The sequence below is a fragment of the Lathyrus oleraceus genome, chromosome 4 (assembly GCF_024323335.1).
Source record: "Lathyrus oleraceus cultivar Zhongwan6 chromosome 4, CAAS_Psat_ZW6_1.0, whole genome shotgun sequence".
Taxonomy (NCBI): Eukaryota; Viridiplantae; Streptophyta; class Magnoliopsida; order Fabales; family Fabaceae; genus Lathyrus; species Lathyrus oleraceus.
The window spans coordinates 349,527,373-349,543,921 of NC_066582.1; the positions used below are offsets into that span (position 1 = coordinate 349,527,373).

A 16,549-nucleotide genomic window follows, 5' to 3' on the forward strand; every position below is an offset into this window, starting at 1 on the left:
ACAAAACATGGATATCAGATGCCAATAAATGGACTTACTCTAATCTCCAACAGATGATCATAGGAATACAAATGCCAACAACATGGACTTACAATTGAATCCTCACATATAACAAACAAACAAAAGCGCTAAGCAAAGAGGACATAAGTGGCCAATGAAATGGTCTTACACTCAATCCCTTCCAAATCATAGGAACAATGGCCAATGAATGGACTTACAGTTGATTCCTCAATGGACAAACAAAGATGTATCACAAAGATATGAAATGATGATCATGCAATAATGAACAATTAATGATGATAAATGCACAAAGGCAAACAAGCAAACATGTACAGATGAACCAATAAGAAAACAATGATTCAGTTAGCACACACTATATACAAGCAATTAGGCTCAAGCAAGGGTTAGACTTTAAAGTCAACTGGAATGGGGTAAGTGGTGCTCTTAACCTTAACATTGAGGGTTAAGGTGAAGTAGATGAAAGGATATGAGGGGTGTGCCTCATAGCTCTTATCCCTGGTCAGGGAGAGCTTTGAATATCAGAAGGCGTGGGAGTTCAGAAAGTTGGAACTCTCTCCACAAGTGAATGACTCTATAGATCTTGGGTTAAGATCCATAATGCATCAACATGTAATGTGAGCAAAGGGATGACACACAGAATAGTAGGAGATGGACTACACATCTCTTTTATCTACCAATTGCCTCATATGAGGACTTTTCCTGCTTGGGGACAAAGATAAACAATCACAAGCATTGCCTCTTAAGGAGGACTTCAGACAGGTGCCTGGCCACATAACAAGCCAGGTCTTCCAGACTACATGAAGAAGAGAAATTATACCTAATTGGTTAAGCAACCAAGCAAGTTCAAAATGAACTTAAGCAACTAATGTACCTGAAAACAATCCAACTCAATCAGTATACAACTCAAAAAGTCAAACAGATAATCCAACAGTCAACACACAATATACAATCAAACAAGCAAGGCTACAAAGTGCAAGGCACAAGCTCAACTCAAATGAGCTAAAAGCATCCTACAAAACAATTCAATGTTAGTCAATATCAATCAAATAAACCAACTCAAGCAATGTGAATTAATCTCCTTATGGCCATGCACTTCTTAACCTAAAAACAAACTCAAACATGAGAAGCAAACCACTAGGACAAGGCCTAGGGTCAAAGAAGGAGAAATAATCCAAAACAGAACATGAAAATTGACAAGAATCAAGCTCAATCAATTAAGAACATAATCCAAAAGGTCTCATGTCAATAGCATCAATCAATTTCATTTCACAAAGCAAATAAGGCAAAGCATGCAAATTGAAAGCTCATTGAAGCAAACAGAATGAACCAATCCACATCAACTCAAAAATGATTCAATAAATCTCAAGAAAAATCATGTCTAAACAGAACTCATCATATGATCTACACACCAAAAATAAAGGCATTTAGATAAGTATAAGCATGGAAAATAAATTCCATAAGGCAATGTAAGCATAAACAAGCTCAAAGGAGGCACAAATTGATACATCAACTTAAGGCAATCCTAAAACAGAGATGACAAGTGATAAATGACTCAAACCAAAGCCACAATAAACTTCAATGTGTCTAGAAAACATGTGTAAAATTTCAAGCTCATATGATAATGCATAAGCATTTCACAAATCATGAAAGTTCAACACTCATCAAAAGTCCAAACATGACAATCCAGAAAGAAAAATCTCAAACAAATCAGAAATGGATCCAGAAATTCCACAAAATTTCATGATCCATCGTAACATCCAGAATTATCATCGTGCAAAAAATCACATCATTTGGCATTTATTTGGCATGGTAAATAAAATCAGCAAATCAAGCAAGCCAAGGTGTGACACACATTGTCACACCTACATTAATCAGATCATATCTCAACAACCAGAAATGAGAAAAATGCAAACTCTATACCACAATGACCATTAGGATGTCTAGTTTAAGCATGTCAATTTTCACATTCATTGGATCAACCATCATCATTTCACAACCAAAATGGCAAGCAAGGTACAAGATAGCATATGCATGAACAAACCCTAGGCAAATTAAAATTCTAACCGAGCACAAATTCTGGAAAAATATCCATAAACAAGTAGACATGATAAGGAACAATATGCAAAAAATCTCATGTGATTTGGATGATTATTCATGGAGTTATGGATTTTTTAGTGAAGAGAAAAATTAAAAATGCATGATGAAGTAGCATGAACATGGACAAGTGAAATGAAATAATATGCAAATGGCCTAATTGGAAAAAAGCTTGAACTCGGAATCGAACCGAGTAAGGATTTGAACCAGGCGCGCTCAATAGATGAAACACGCCGTTTCATTTAAATGACGTGGCAGTGGAAATCAACCTCAACCAATCATTATGCCACGTGAAAGCCAGGTGTACCAATGCATGATCATTAACAGCAAAACTCATGCAAAACACACGGATGAAGATCAAACTGAATCTGGAAATGCAAAACCCTAGAACATTCATCAAGTTCATCGTGTTCTTCATCCTCAAGAACACTTATGCACAGAAAATCACCAAATGCATATCATTGGAATCGTCTTCTAACATACATCATCATGCCATAGCTAATTTCATCTAATTCAACGTGTATCAAAAGATTTAAGCACATGAAGTTTCATCAATCAAACTTGTAAACATCATAACTACTTCAATACTCAACGAAATTCCAAGATCTAAAGCTCAGTGTGACCTATGTTCAAAGATCTACCAGAATCATACATCAATTTTATGAATTAAGAGCATCGAAAACTGACCTTCAAGATGCAACAGAAGTGAAATCGTGCAATTCAGGCCTTGGCAAGCTGAAACAGATGTTCTACAATGCTTGGATAGATGAATGGATGATGAAGAACAGCTTAATCGTGCTTGCTTTGTCCAGAAATCTCAACTGCCATAGATGTGCATAAACTTCAACAGTTCCAAATCTTGATGAATTCTTCAGGACCTTCCTTCCAAAACCTTCAATGATGCTTGTAGATGATGAACAAACCAAGAACAATGCAGTGCTTATGAAGAATTTGGATGAAAAAGTTGAGAGAAAATTGAAGTGAAATTTTTAGATCTGAGATTTGTGAAGTGTGGTTAGGGTTTTTCTGTTATGATTTCACTTATATACTCCTAATTAACCAAACTTAATCATGTTTAACCAATGCTAATGAAAATTAAGAGAATTGGAGGTGTTTGGCAAATTTGGGATTTTCACCTATGCATGAAAGTGATGCATGAACAGTGCACGTGGCTGCATGATTTTCACTCAAAAACACATTTTAAGACCAATGGCATTTGCAAAATATCCAAATTATTCACCAATTTTAAATTGTGAAATTTCCCTCCAAAATTCAATATTTTTGCAAATGTTCATAAAATGAGAATTGATGCAATGTTATGCAAGAATATGAAATTATAGGTCATGACATGAAATTAGCAAAAAGAGCCATGTGATTTGGAGCAATGGTTGGAAAGTTATGCACTTTTGAAGTTCAATCCACACTTGGCCATCTTTTGATCATATCTCTCCAACCACAAATGAGAAATGGATGATCTTGGACTTTTTGGAAAGGTGAGAGAAAGATCTTCAACTTTCATGTTGGGCAAAATTTCATTTGAAGCTGGCTTGATGATGTAATCTTGAGGAGAAGACCTTTCCATTTTTGGCAATTTCAAATTACAGGTCACTTACTATTTTTGGAAACTTTTCATCTGACCTCAAATTCTCCAATGTTGATGTTTGAAATGTCAAATGAGACTTGTATGGACATGAATGAGGCCTCTCTAACCATCTCCCACCTTCAAATCCATGATTGAATGCACAATTGACTTGTGTTGACTTTTCTAGGGTTTCAGCTGACCTAGTTGTGCTAAGATGAAATTCAAGCCTCTACCACTTGAGATCTTGACTCAAAATGATTCCATGGTTCATATGAACTCTTGTAAATGATCATGGTGCCCAAATTCTCAAGAATGGCCACCATCCATTGCTCAATGAATGCCTTTGACTGTCTGGACCTATGATTGCTTCATCTGCAAGTAACAAGGTTAGATGACAATATTTTTGTACTTTTGGTTAGTAAACAAATGAAAAGCAATGATATACATATGCTAAACATGCTTGGTGATCAAGAACCACTCTCAAAAGACAACCCACCCACAGGGAAGCAGGCAAGATGCACAATGATCCTTGAGGCAATGCAATGATATGATATGATATGATGAGGGATCTTAGGGACAAAATTGGGGTCTTACAAATGCATGTGAAATCGGAGTCGAAAATACGGTAAATTTTAGTGTTATCAGTACAGCAGTTGCATTTATGCTTCAGTAATTGTAGGAATCTGCTCAGCTTTATCGACATCCATGTCGAATCCATCATTAGCTTCCACCATGAGGATCTTGGCAGGTTCAACATATGAGCATATTCAGTTTGAAGTGGATCAACATCCACTTGCATTGACGTTTTTTATTTCTCACCAAATTGCAATCTTCCTTCCTTCAATAACTTATGCACCAAATCCCAGAAAAGTACATATTGAGAAGTTTTATGATCCAAAAAATTATGGTACTTACAAAAACCTCTCTTTCTTCTTTGTTCTAATTGGGTATTTTTTAGGCTCAGAGACACTATGATCTTCCCATCAGTAACTAATAAATCAAATATTTCGTCACACTTAGTTATATCAAAAGTATATGTTTTTGTGATGAATTTATCATTCTTGTTGGGTTAGACAGGATTCTTCTCGTTGGAAGGCTTCAGCACTTGACTTACGTAGGGACGTCTTGGCTTAAGTTCAGCAACATTTACCTCATTCTATTCGACCTACTTTTCGCCTAAATATGAGAGATATTCATTTGTCTCTACAGAAGTGGCCTTTTCTTTTTTATGGTACTTATTCGTTTTGACTTTTTTAGCTTTCAAGCGTTCGACTTGGCGAACTCTAGCTGCCAATTGTTCCATGTCCCTAAGGTATTGGGTGTCTAGTTTCTTCCTAATGGAATAATCTAAGCCACCTACAATCATTTTGACTAACTCGTGTTCAGGGACTTACGTAAAGCACCTTGATTTAAGAATTCTGAACCTATTCAAATAATCATCAATTGGATCTAGAACTTTTCGCCTAACACCAGCCAACTCCTAAAGCTTATCTTCAACAGGCCCATGTAAAATTTTTCATGGAACAGTCTCTCTAATTGACTCCAGTTTTGTACATAGTGTGTATGGAGTGTGGTAAACCAAGTGAAGGCATTTTTTGTTAGAGAATTTGGAAAATATTTCATTTTCAAATTCTCATTGTTTGCTATGTCGTCAGCCTCAGTTTTATTCCTAGCGACATGTTCGACCGTAGATTCATTGGTTTAACCAGCGAACTTGGTGAACTTGGGGACTTTCCAACCCCTAGGGAGTTTAATTTTTCGAACATATTTTGACAAAGGGGATATAAAATTGGGTATATAGAGTCCCACATGAAGGTCATTCTGGATAATGTGACCACTTTGGTTTCTTCATAAACATACTCATCATTCCAACTGCATAGCAAATACCAGGTATGGTGTTGTAGAGATATCACAAAGAGCCTACCAATTGTTTAAAAATTTTAGCATCTACATCACCACCCTTAACATCATAATCCAATTTGTGATTTATTTCAGCAGGTGTGATTGCAGACTTGCAGTTCATCTGCTCAAATCTCTTCAGAAGCTCAAGTTCATACTTCAGCTGATGCAAGATTATACCTTTATCAGAGTATAAAATCTCCATCCCTAGAAAATATACCATCTTTCCTAGATCAGTCATCTCAAACTCATTCATCAACACCTTCTTGAACTTAGCTATCTCATATGAACAGTTCCTTGTTAGCAATATGTCATTAACATAAAGACATGGCAGAATCATATTGCTATCATATGTATGTTGAACATAAACACCATACTTTATCTCACATTTTATGAATCCTTGAAGCTTGAAAAATGAGTCTACTTTTCAGGTTCCAAGCTCTAGGAGCTTGTTTTAGTCCATGCAAGGCTTTATGCAACTTGTGCACCATCCCTTCCTGATTCTTTTTCACAAATATAGGAGGTTGTGATATATAGACTTCCTCTTGTAAAGTATCATTCAGAAATAAAGATTTCACATCTAAATGCATTAGAGACCAATTCATGTTAGCAGCTATAGCAATCACTAGTCTGATTGTTTCATGTCTAGCTATAGGAGCAAACACCTCAAAGTAATCTAATCCAGATTTCTACAGAAATACTCTAGATACTAACCTTTCTTTGTGTTTGCCAATTGATCCATCTGGGTTTAGTTTCACCTTGTAAATCCATCTTACACTTATGGATTTCTTGTTCCTTTGAAGCTCAGTCAACTCCCAAGTATTTTTCTTTCTATAGCCTCAAGTTCTTCCTTCATGGCCTTCAGCCACACTTTCTTATTAAGAGCGTCTTATGTACTTACTAGTTCAGAGTCTACCAACATGTCACACTGAATGGATTCCCCTTCAGAGTCTATCTCAGCACCTTGCAACATGTCAAACTTTGTAAATTTTCTTGGTGCTTGTATGATTCTTCGTGATCTCTGAACTTGTTCAGAATCTTCTTCAAATGCTGGAACAATATCATATGTTAGAATATCTTCAGAGGCATGACCACCTTAAGAGGCAAGATTACCACCAGATTCTAGATCATCGTCAGAATCTGGATCAAAATCAGATTCACCTTTAGAGTCAGATTCGCCTTCAGACACTCCTTCAACATCTGAGTCACCTTCAGACTCTAACTCATCTTTAGACTTAGAATCTCATTTAGAAGCAAATTCTGCTTCAAAGTCTGAAATGTCTTCAGAAGTTAACTCAGGTGTTGACACTACACCAAAGTTGGATTTAGACTTGTTCCAATCCCACATTTATGATTCTTTCACAATAACATCTTTGTTGAATTCAACTTTGTTAGTAATAGGACAATAGATCTTATAAGCACTTGTACTGTGGTACCCTACAAGCAACATGACTATGCTTTTGTCATCCAACTTCCTTCTCTTAACGTATGATACATGTTTATAAAAAATAGAACCAAACACCTTCAAATGGCTCACACTTTGATTATCTCCAGTCTACTTCTCCAAAGGAACAATTTCCTTTAGCTTCTTGGTTGGACACCTGTTGAGAACATATGTTGCAGTGGCAATAACTTCTCCCCACAAGATATGAGGGAGCTTATTCTCCTTCAGCATGCTCATTGTCATATCAAGTAAAGTTTTGTTTCTTCTTTCAACAAGACCATTATGATGAGGAATGTATGGAGCAGTAACCTCATGCTCAATTCCATTCTCCTTACTCTATAGAGCTTTACTCACCTCCACCATCAGTTCTGAGAATTTTCAGCTTCTAACCACTTTGTTTTTCATCCTTCACCTTGAACTTCTGAAACCCGAAAAACACCTCAAGCTTAAACTTGATGCGTGTTACCCATGTAATTCTTGTGAACCCATTGACAAGTAACACAAATTACTTCTTTCCTCCAAGTGAAGATACTTCAAATGATCCATATACATCATAATTCACTACTCATAAAGCATGTTTTGGTCTTGGAGTTACTTTTGGTGCAAATGGAAATCTAGGTTGTTTACTTTTCAAGCGTATATCACATGACTTCTTAGGCTTCACAATCTTAGGAATGCCATGTAACAACTTCTTAGAACTCATATGACATAGGATTCTGAAGTTCAAATGCCCCAATCTCTTTTGCCACAGCTCACTGTCACCTCCAGTATCTTCTGCACTAAGGCATTTAGTTTTAGTTGTTTCCACATTCACCTTGAATGCTTTGTTGCTTCCTTGGTCAGACTGCATAGTCAACATCTGATCAGAGTCAAACGACTTCAAGATATTTCCTTCATAGCAACTGAGAAAACTTTCTCAATTAGATGACCTACACTCATCAGATTTCTCTTCATGCTAAGAACATATCAAACATCCTTGATCATAACAGTTTTGTCATTATTCATTATGGCCTTGACATTTCTCATTCCTTCGGCATTCAGATACTTATCATAAACACATCTAATTTTTGTCCTCTTCCAAGAGTCAAAATTAATCAACCATTGTTTGTTTCCAATTAGGTGATTTGAGCAGCCAGTGTCCATATACCACCAGTCTACCAAATATCCACCATCAGACTTAGAAGCCATTGATAGCATAGGTTCATCATTAGATTCTCCTCTGGATGTGTTTGCTTCTTCTAATTTCCTTTCCTTGTTTGACCAACAGTCAACAACAAAGTGACCAAACTTCTTACAACAGTAGCATTGAACCTTCTTGTCAAACTTCTCCTTTCCCTTCTCATGTTTCTTCTCATCAGAGCTAGAGACTTTTGGCTTCTGATAACCACCACCATGTCTCTTCTTGGCATATGACCAAGACTACTTCTGATTCTTATTACCAGAATATGCTTTCAGAGACTTCTTTACTTCTCTTTCAAAGATTCTCTCAGTCAGACGCAACTCTTGTGCCTCTAGACTGATTTGCATCTCTTTAATTCTCATGGTTCTCAGATCCTTAGAATGTTCAATTGCTACAACAATGTAATGAAACTGAGGAGTAAGATGTATGGCCCCAATTTTATTTAAGTTATTTTTCGTAACTTAATTATGTGATAGTTGTGGTTGTGTTATGTTTATTGATGTTTTAATGTGTTGTATACCCTTGGTGTGGGGTAGTTGCCTTAGAAATTAAGGTGTTGGGGAGTGTGTGAGAAAAAGTGTTGAAAGTAAAACTAATTAATTATATTAGCTATTATTTATTTAATTAATTAATATTATATGAATATTAATGTAATTATTTAATTTGAATGGATTATTATTATTATTATTATTATTATTATTATTATTACTGTTATTATTATTAAGAAAATAGTGATAATATAATAAGTTAATAAGATAATATGAATTATAATTTAAAAAAATAGAAAAGGGGATTTGGGATAGAAACTCAGTAATTGTAACTTTTGGGAGAAAAGAGGAGAAGTTGAGAAAGGGAGAAGAAGATTTTATGGCTCAAGGGAAAATTCACCATTGTTGAAGGTCGAGGAAGTTATTGCTAGAAACTCTAAGGTAAGGGTGGGTTCTGATTATCTAAGGGTTAACATGATGATGATGGGTAAATTATGCCATATAGGTTTTGTGTTTTCTTCTCTATGTTGAATTGTGTGAATGATGAATATTGAATTGTGCGAATGATGAAATTGTTGTTGTTAAAATCATGAAATTTAATTGGATTGTTGTTATCACTATGGTGTGGATTGATATTGTTTCGGGGTAAATAAGTTGAGGTTTTGAACTTTGGAAAAGTGATTTTCGGGTTAAAATATGGTATAAACTATTTGTGAGAAAAATGGGGTTTGAGGATGAAACATGGGTGATTTTCGTTTTGAAAAAGTTGCAGAAAAGCGATTCTAAAACAATGTAATCGGTTACCAGAATTGGAGTCAGTTACACTGCTTAAAAAAATACGTTTCTGGGCAAAAATTGAGGGGTGTAACCGGTTGCAGGTTTTTGGATAACCGGTTATCCTGTGAAACAGAAGCCAGACAAAGGCTGGAATGAGGGGTGTAATTGGTTACTAGTTTTTCAATAACCGGTCACCGTATGTGTGTGACAGTGTGGGTTGCACCACTGGTTGTGATGCGGTTACTGGTTTTGGGGTAATCAGTTACACTGGGAGCAATTTCTTAAAAACTTAAAAACTTCATAACTTTTGTTCTGAGTGTCCGATTCGAGTGATGTTCAAAGCGTCAGAAAGATGAGAGTGTGCAGTGTCATTTAAAATTGGTTTCAGTACCTAAAAATGAATAGTTTTTTGTGTGATGATGTTGATATGTATTGAAACATTTATATTGTGGTGTGACATAACCTTAAATGCATTATTGTTGTTTATTATGTTGTATGTTGATGTTGTTGAGCTGTATAACATGTGTTTGATGCATGATGGCCAGTATTTACGGAGTACATTGACTATGGAGGTGGATCATGGTGCATGATGTTGTTGTTGCATGTATTGTATGTTGCCAGCATTCATGTTGTTGGACAGATGGTCAATTGTTGGTTAGCCTTAAATCCCATTGTGTGGATTAGACCGATAGCTGATTGCGGAGGTGATGGAGTCAGTAAGACGTTACCGGAGGTGATGGTAACGAATTGATGACTTTGATCCTAGGAGGTGGGGATCGAAGTGGTGAACCTGAGTGTTCATGTATTGGTACCACATGCATGGAGTCGAGTTGTTGAGTCTCATTGCATTGTACATTGGTTGCATTTGTTATTGTGTGGATGGTTAATTATGTTGTTATTATGTGGAATGGTTGTTATGTTGTTATTATGTTGTGAATAATTGTTATGCGGATTTGTGTTGTGGAATGGGTGATGTGCATGTGATAGTCTGATGCTTACTTATTATCATGCTTTCCTTTATATAATTATGATATCTCACCCCTTCTGTTTGAATGTTACCTCCACGTGGGTAACGTGCAGATAATCCGCAGTAGGAGATAAAATGTGAGTGAAAGATGAAGTCTTTTGTTTTATTTTAATGTCGGCGTCTGCTCTATTGTGTAACACTGGAGAATTGGAAAGTTGTGTATTTCTTTATGTTTTAACATTTATTATATGACATGTTATGTTGATGATTGGATATGTTGAGTTAATTGTTTTCTTTTGTTGTTCCGCTATGATTTAATAAAAATTAACATTCATACATATGGTTATTACTACTACTTTTATAACTGCAAAGTCTTACATGTCTTTTCGATTGAGCATGTTGATTGTATGTTGTAGTTCAGTGTCCTATATTGCATGTTGGTTTGGTTAAGCCTTCACGGGCACAGTATCATTCTGCCATCTCAAATCGGGTATTGTATTATTTTTGTTCGTTTAATAATATTAATTAATTAATTAATTAAAATTATTATTTAAATATAATAATTAATTACTTTTAAAAAATAGTTAAAAATAATAAATTTAATAATAAAAATAAATAAGTATTGAAAAAAAATAATATTAAAAAATAATATTAAATATTACAGTATAATATGAAAATTGAGAAATGTAAAATCAAATTATTTTTTTCTTTTTGTTGTTGTTCTTCATTTTTCTTATTATATTGATTGTCAGTCGCGTTGAAGTAGGTGGACGAGAGGTCGAAGTTATAGATTGATAGGAGGATGTATTAAAAATTGAGAGTTAGTTTAATATAAGTTTGAAGGAATTGAAATTCTTGAAATCCAAATTTGTAGGAAAGTCGATAGGCACTTCTGTGATGAGCTTGGGTCGGAATGTTCTATTAATGCGACGTCAAATTCTGGTATGTCGAAGGTTAATGATTGTTGAAGGTTTGGGATGCTTTGGTAATTATGGTGGGGGTTGGAATAATCAAAGTTACGACGAGGGATTAATGTGTAGTCTAGGGATGGACACAAATATGGTTGTTGTTGGGGAGTTTTATATATGTAATGTGTTGGTTGTTGGAGTCTGAGCTATGTGAAATTTGTTATTGTGTTTGTTGTTGGAATTGATGAGTGTATGATGGTTGTTGTTGTTGTATGTTTTGGTTTGCTTGGTATGATTGTGAGTTACTGTTGGATGTGCATGGTTGTGCCTATGGTTTGGTTGTAAGTGTTTTGGGTATGGATGTTAGAAATTGTTGGTCGTGATGAAACTGACGTGTTTGAGGTAGAACCATGAATACGGGGGTCACTATGGAGTTGATTACTTGATGCATGTGTATATGGAAGTGATTGAAACCAAGAGATATACACTTGAGTTAGCTTTAATTCTCCAACAAATTCCTTTAACTTCAAGGAATTTAGGTGTCGGTTCTTCGATTCAGGTTGCTCTTTTCTATATAATGTGATATAAGCATTACTCCATGACTCTTGCATAGTCATGTTATGATGTTCTTTGAGGCATCTAGGGGGTCAGTGATATCTTTATGTTACCCAAATTACAGTTTTACTCTATCTGACTGATGCATTTCAACGATCCAAACACTTACGATTGAATTATATGTTTGTTTATTAGAGCAGTATGAACCACCCCAAATATTTTATCTGACTCAATCATCCCAAACACATCAATATCAAATAAGTCAGCAATCTATCCCACTGATGTCACCCAAAATAATTTATCTGACTCAATCATCTCAAACACATCAATATAAAATGAGTCAACAATCTACCCTACCAATGTCACCATATAATGAACCATTATTTCCCGATGATGAGGTCGGGTAAGATAATGGCTATGAAGAAGTGAGGTATGTACATTCCCAAAATATTTTTAGCGGTAAAAGTGATGACTCTGGTAATGATATTGATGTGACGGAACCACAAGATGTACATGTGTTGTATAATCCACTACTCTGCATGAGAAATCCCACCTTCTTATCTAACAAAGAAGAACCCATATTTGAAACATCACTGACGCATCTGATTGAAGGAGGCTTGCTTGGTATGGAATTTGAAAACAAGGAAGGATGTGTGTTTGTCCTTCAACAATATCACATCAAACATTCTCTTGATTATAATGTGTATAAATATAATATTAAATGATACATAATCAAGTGTGTAAATCAAGAATGCAAGTTAAAATGTAGAGCCTCTTTGGAAAAAGGGAGTGGTATGTGGTTGATTAGTAAAGTCAGTGGACCAAACACCTGCACGTCGTCTGCAATGTCTCAAGATCATTGAAAGCTTGACTCAGATATTATCTGTAAAAAAATCAAAACTCTTGTTAACAATGATGTTTCACTTGAGGTGAAATATATCATCGCTCATATTTGTGATAATACAATTACACAACCTCTTACAAAAAGTCATGGATTGCAAAGAACAAAGCAATCACATCTATCTATGAGAGACTCATACAATGAACTGCCACAATGGTTGTTGGTCATGAAAAAATTTCTACCTTGTTGTTAGCTGGAAGTTTCAATGTCAAGCCTGATTCAATGAGCGAAAGAATAGAAAATATCTTTGAAGATGTTCTGGACTTCGACATAAAAATATTGTTTGAGAAATTCAGTCGAAGTGATCCTTGCGTAAAAGGGAATTGCTTAGAAATATTTCTAAGTTTATAGTAGTAATTCGACAGAGGCAACATTAAGGTTGAGTTCGACACAGATGTTTGAATTTGAATAAAAGAAGGATACTTGTATTTTGTCCTTATCCAGTTTCAAGAAAAGAAGTGTGGAACGTTATAATGGATTGAAGACATGTCGAGCGCGACATGTCATTGTCTGGGAGAAAAGTCGTTGGTAGCGGTTATTTCGACTTAGTATATATAGGGGTCTTAGTGTTAGGATTTCTGGGAGTTCAATTTTTGTACAAATACTCAAAATTACTCAAAGTATCTAGTGTATTGAGAAAAGAGTGTCATTGAGAATGTACGTTTGATAACACTATTTTCTACATTTCAATTAAAGTTTATTTATACTTTTTCTAGAATTTATCTTCTGTTGCAAGTTATTTTCAAGCACCTTTATTATACTTTACTTTACATTCTGCAATTTATCTCTTTAAAAACCTTTTAAACAAACAATCTTCAAACATGAATGTTGTTGAAGTGTTAATCATTTTCCAAATATAATTTTAACGATAACACATATCCTAGGATCAATTTGGTTGATCCAGTGAATAACCAAAATATATTTGATTTGGAAGACCAGCGGTTGTTTACCAATTTTCATGGTAAACAAATTGACACGCCCAGTGGGACAATGTTGTGTTTAAAATAATTTCCTTTTGAAAATCTTTATTAGTTCTTCATTTTGATATCTGTCTTTATAACTTCATTGCATGTTACTGAGAAGCGGTAAAGTAGCCACAACCAACGAAGATAGACGAATGAGAAGATACACAAGGAGAATGGTGAATCCAAATCCACGAAATAACCAAAATCCTCCAAATAGTAATGGAGAACCACCTCTTGCATCTGCGACAGGGGGAACGACGGTCACAACATCTGCTTCGGAACCTGTACCATCCACGGAGAATTCGACGCCTATGTAGTTGATTGCCTAAAGTGGGCCTATTTTATCTTAGGTGGGGCCACAAGGCCCACCAGTAAATCCCTTAGGGACGCATGGTCCACCAGTGACCCCCTTCCAAGGGGAAATCAATTTTTTAAGCCCTGTGTGACTGAGTTTTTGATGCCTTTAAATGGTCGTGAACAACCATTTGGCATGCCAACTTCGATGATGACAAATTCACATAATTCAAAACGTCAATGTATACAGACCCACTGGTGAATGCATCTTCGCCATTACAAGGGTTTGGGTCTGGTGTTAACAACTTGGGTCGAAGCCAACCCTTAGGGATGGGTCTTCATCCCTAGATGTCCAATTTGACAAATAATTCTACAGTAGTATTGAGGCAGCAAATGGACGAAAGTAACCATGAAATGGTCCAGATATTGTCCCAAACAATAGGTACAATATTTAACCCTATGATCCAAAACACTACCCAATCAAACCAACAAATGGCAACGCAAATGACGCGCATTGCTGATTTCTTTGGTGTGCCACAACCTCCTTGACACCCTCAAAGGGAATGGATAAGATAAAATCAAGGGTTAGCCATCGAGGATGGTCTTGCCATTTACCAAGCCCCACGAAATGCACCACAAGAAAATATGGTGAATTAGGGAGTAGGAGTCGAACCACCTAGGGTCGAAACCTCGAGAGTCGAACCCCCTATGACTGAGAAACAAATCCCAAGGGAAAGATAATCAATAGTAATGGTAAATAGGAACCAAAATGTTGACGAAGTCGTACAACAAATTCGACGTGATGATATGGCATCAAATAATAATCTAGCAGCCATGGTCGAAAGAATCATGGCGCGAAATGGGGTAGATGTTGGCCTCCATAGGCCAAATTACACATCACCTTTATCTGAGTATGTTCTACAATCAAAATTACCCGCTAGATGGAAAGTCCCTAAGTTTATTAAATTCTCTGGGGACACTAGTGAGTCCACTGTTGAACACGTGGAGAGATACCTAATAGATGCAAGGGAAATTACAAATAATGAGAATCTTAGGATAAAATATTTCCCAAGTTCCCTTATGAAGAATTCCTTCACATGGTTCACCATATTACCAGCGAATTCTATTGATACTTGGACTTATTTTGAGAGATTGTTCCATGAGCCATTCTACATGGGACAGTCGAAGATAAGTCTGAAAGAATTGGCGAGCATCAAACAAAAGTTCGCTAAGTCAATAGATGATTACCTAAATAGGTTTCGTTTGCTTAAGGCAAGATGTTTTACACAAGTGCCTGAGCATGACTTGGTCGAAATGGCTGCTGGCGACCTTGATTACTCTATTAGGAAGAAATTGGATACCCAATACCTGAGAGACATGGCCCAGTTGACTGATAGAGTTCGACAGGTAGAACATTTGAAGGCTGAGAAAGCCAGAGCAAAGAAAAATAACATGAAAGATAGAATAGCTTATGTCGAACTAGGTGATGATGAACCTGAAACGTATGGTGATCAGGTGAATTTTGACGAAAGCAAAATTGACCTTGCTGAACTAAAGCAAGGACCACATTATTCTTTCAAATTCTTAGCGCCTTCAAATGGGAAGAATCTAGTCGAACCAAAAAAGAGTAATAGGTTTCCTAAGAAAACTTATACCTTCGATGTCACCAAATGTGACGAAATCATCGACTTACTTGTCAAAGATTTCCAAATGATAGTGCCTCCTGGCGCTAAAATACCTCCTTTAGAACAAAGAAAAAAGAGGGGGTTTTGTAAGTGTCATAATTTTTTGGGCCATAAAACTTCACAATGTTTTCTTTTCAGGGATCTTGTGCAAAGTGATATTAGAGATGAAAGACTCAAATTCAGAGACAAGGCGAAGTCTCCAATGAGGATTGATTCAGGCCCTCTCCATATCGCTGATGCTCACTACACTGAACCATCCATGGTTAATATGGTGGAGATATATGAAGGTTTTGGAAGGAATGCTGAGATGATCGAAGTTGTTGATGGCTTCAACCATGGAGTTGCTGAAGGCTTCACCAACGAGACCATTGAGGGTTTCGTTCAACAAGTCACTAAAGGCTTTAACAAAAAATGTTCACAACAATTGAAACCACTGAGGGTTTTGACAAAGAGGTTACTGAGGATCTCAACCAAGAAACTGCTGAAGGTTTCACAACGAATGAAACTACTAAAGGTTTCATACAAATAAACATGAATGAGGCCACTGAGGGCCTTAGGGTTAAGTTGAAGGAGTTGGATATCACTAAGGGTGCTAACTAAGGGGTTAACATGGTTGAAAAGACCCATAAGATTGCAATGAAGGTGGATGAATAAAGCCTCAGACAAGAGGAATATAACAAACTAGCCTACCCCAAGCAAGAGGAAGGTTTGGTTGAATTCCTCCACAGGTGCCAGAGGAAGAGATCGGAGGTGATGATGTGCCCAAGGTGCAGTTCAATTTTTGATAGG

The 16,549-nt window shown here is 36.2% G+C and overlaps 1 protein-coding gene across 1 annotated transcript; it reads left to right on the forward strand.

Moving 5' to 3' along the window:
• Positions 1-14,825: 14,825 nt before the first annotated feature.
• LOC127137385 (uncharacterized) lies at positions 14,826-16,289 on the forward strand. Its single transcript, XM_051063852.1, has one exon. The coding sequence runs from the start codon at positions 14,826-14,828 to the stop codon at positions 16,287-16,289; it is 1,464 nt and encodes a 487-aa protein (XP_050919809.1).
• Positions 16,290-16,549: the final 260 nt, after the last annotated feature.

Coding starts and splice junctions, on each gene's coding strand:
- LOC127137385 (XM_051063852.1), top strand. CDS start 14,826: ATGGTAAATAGGAACCAAAATGTTGACGAAGTCGTACAACAAATTCGA.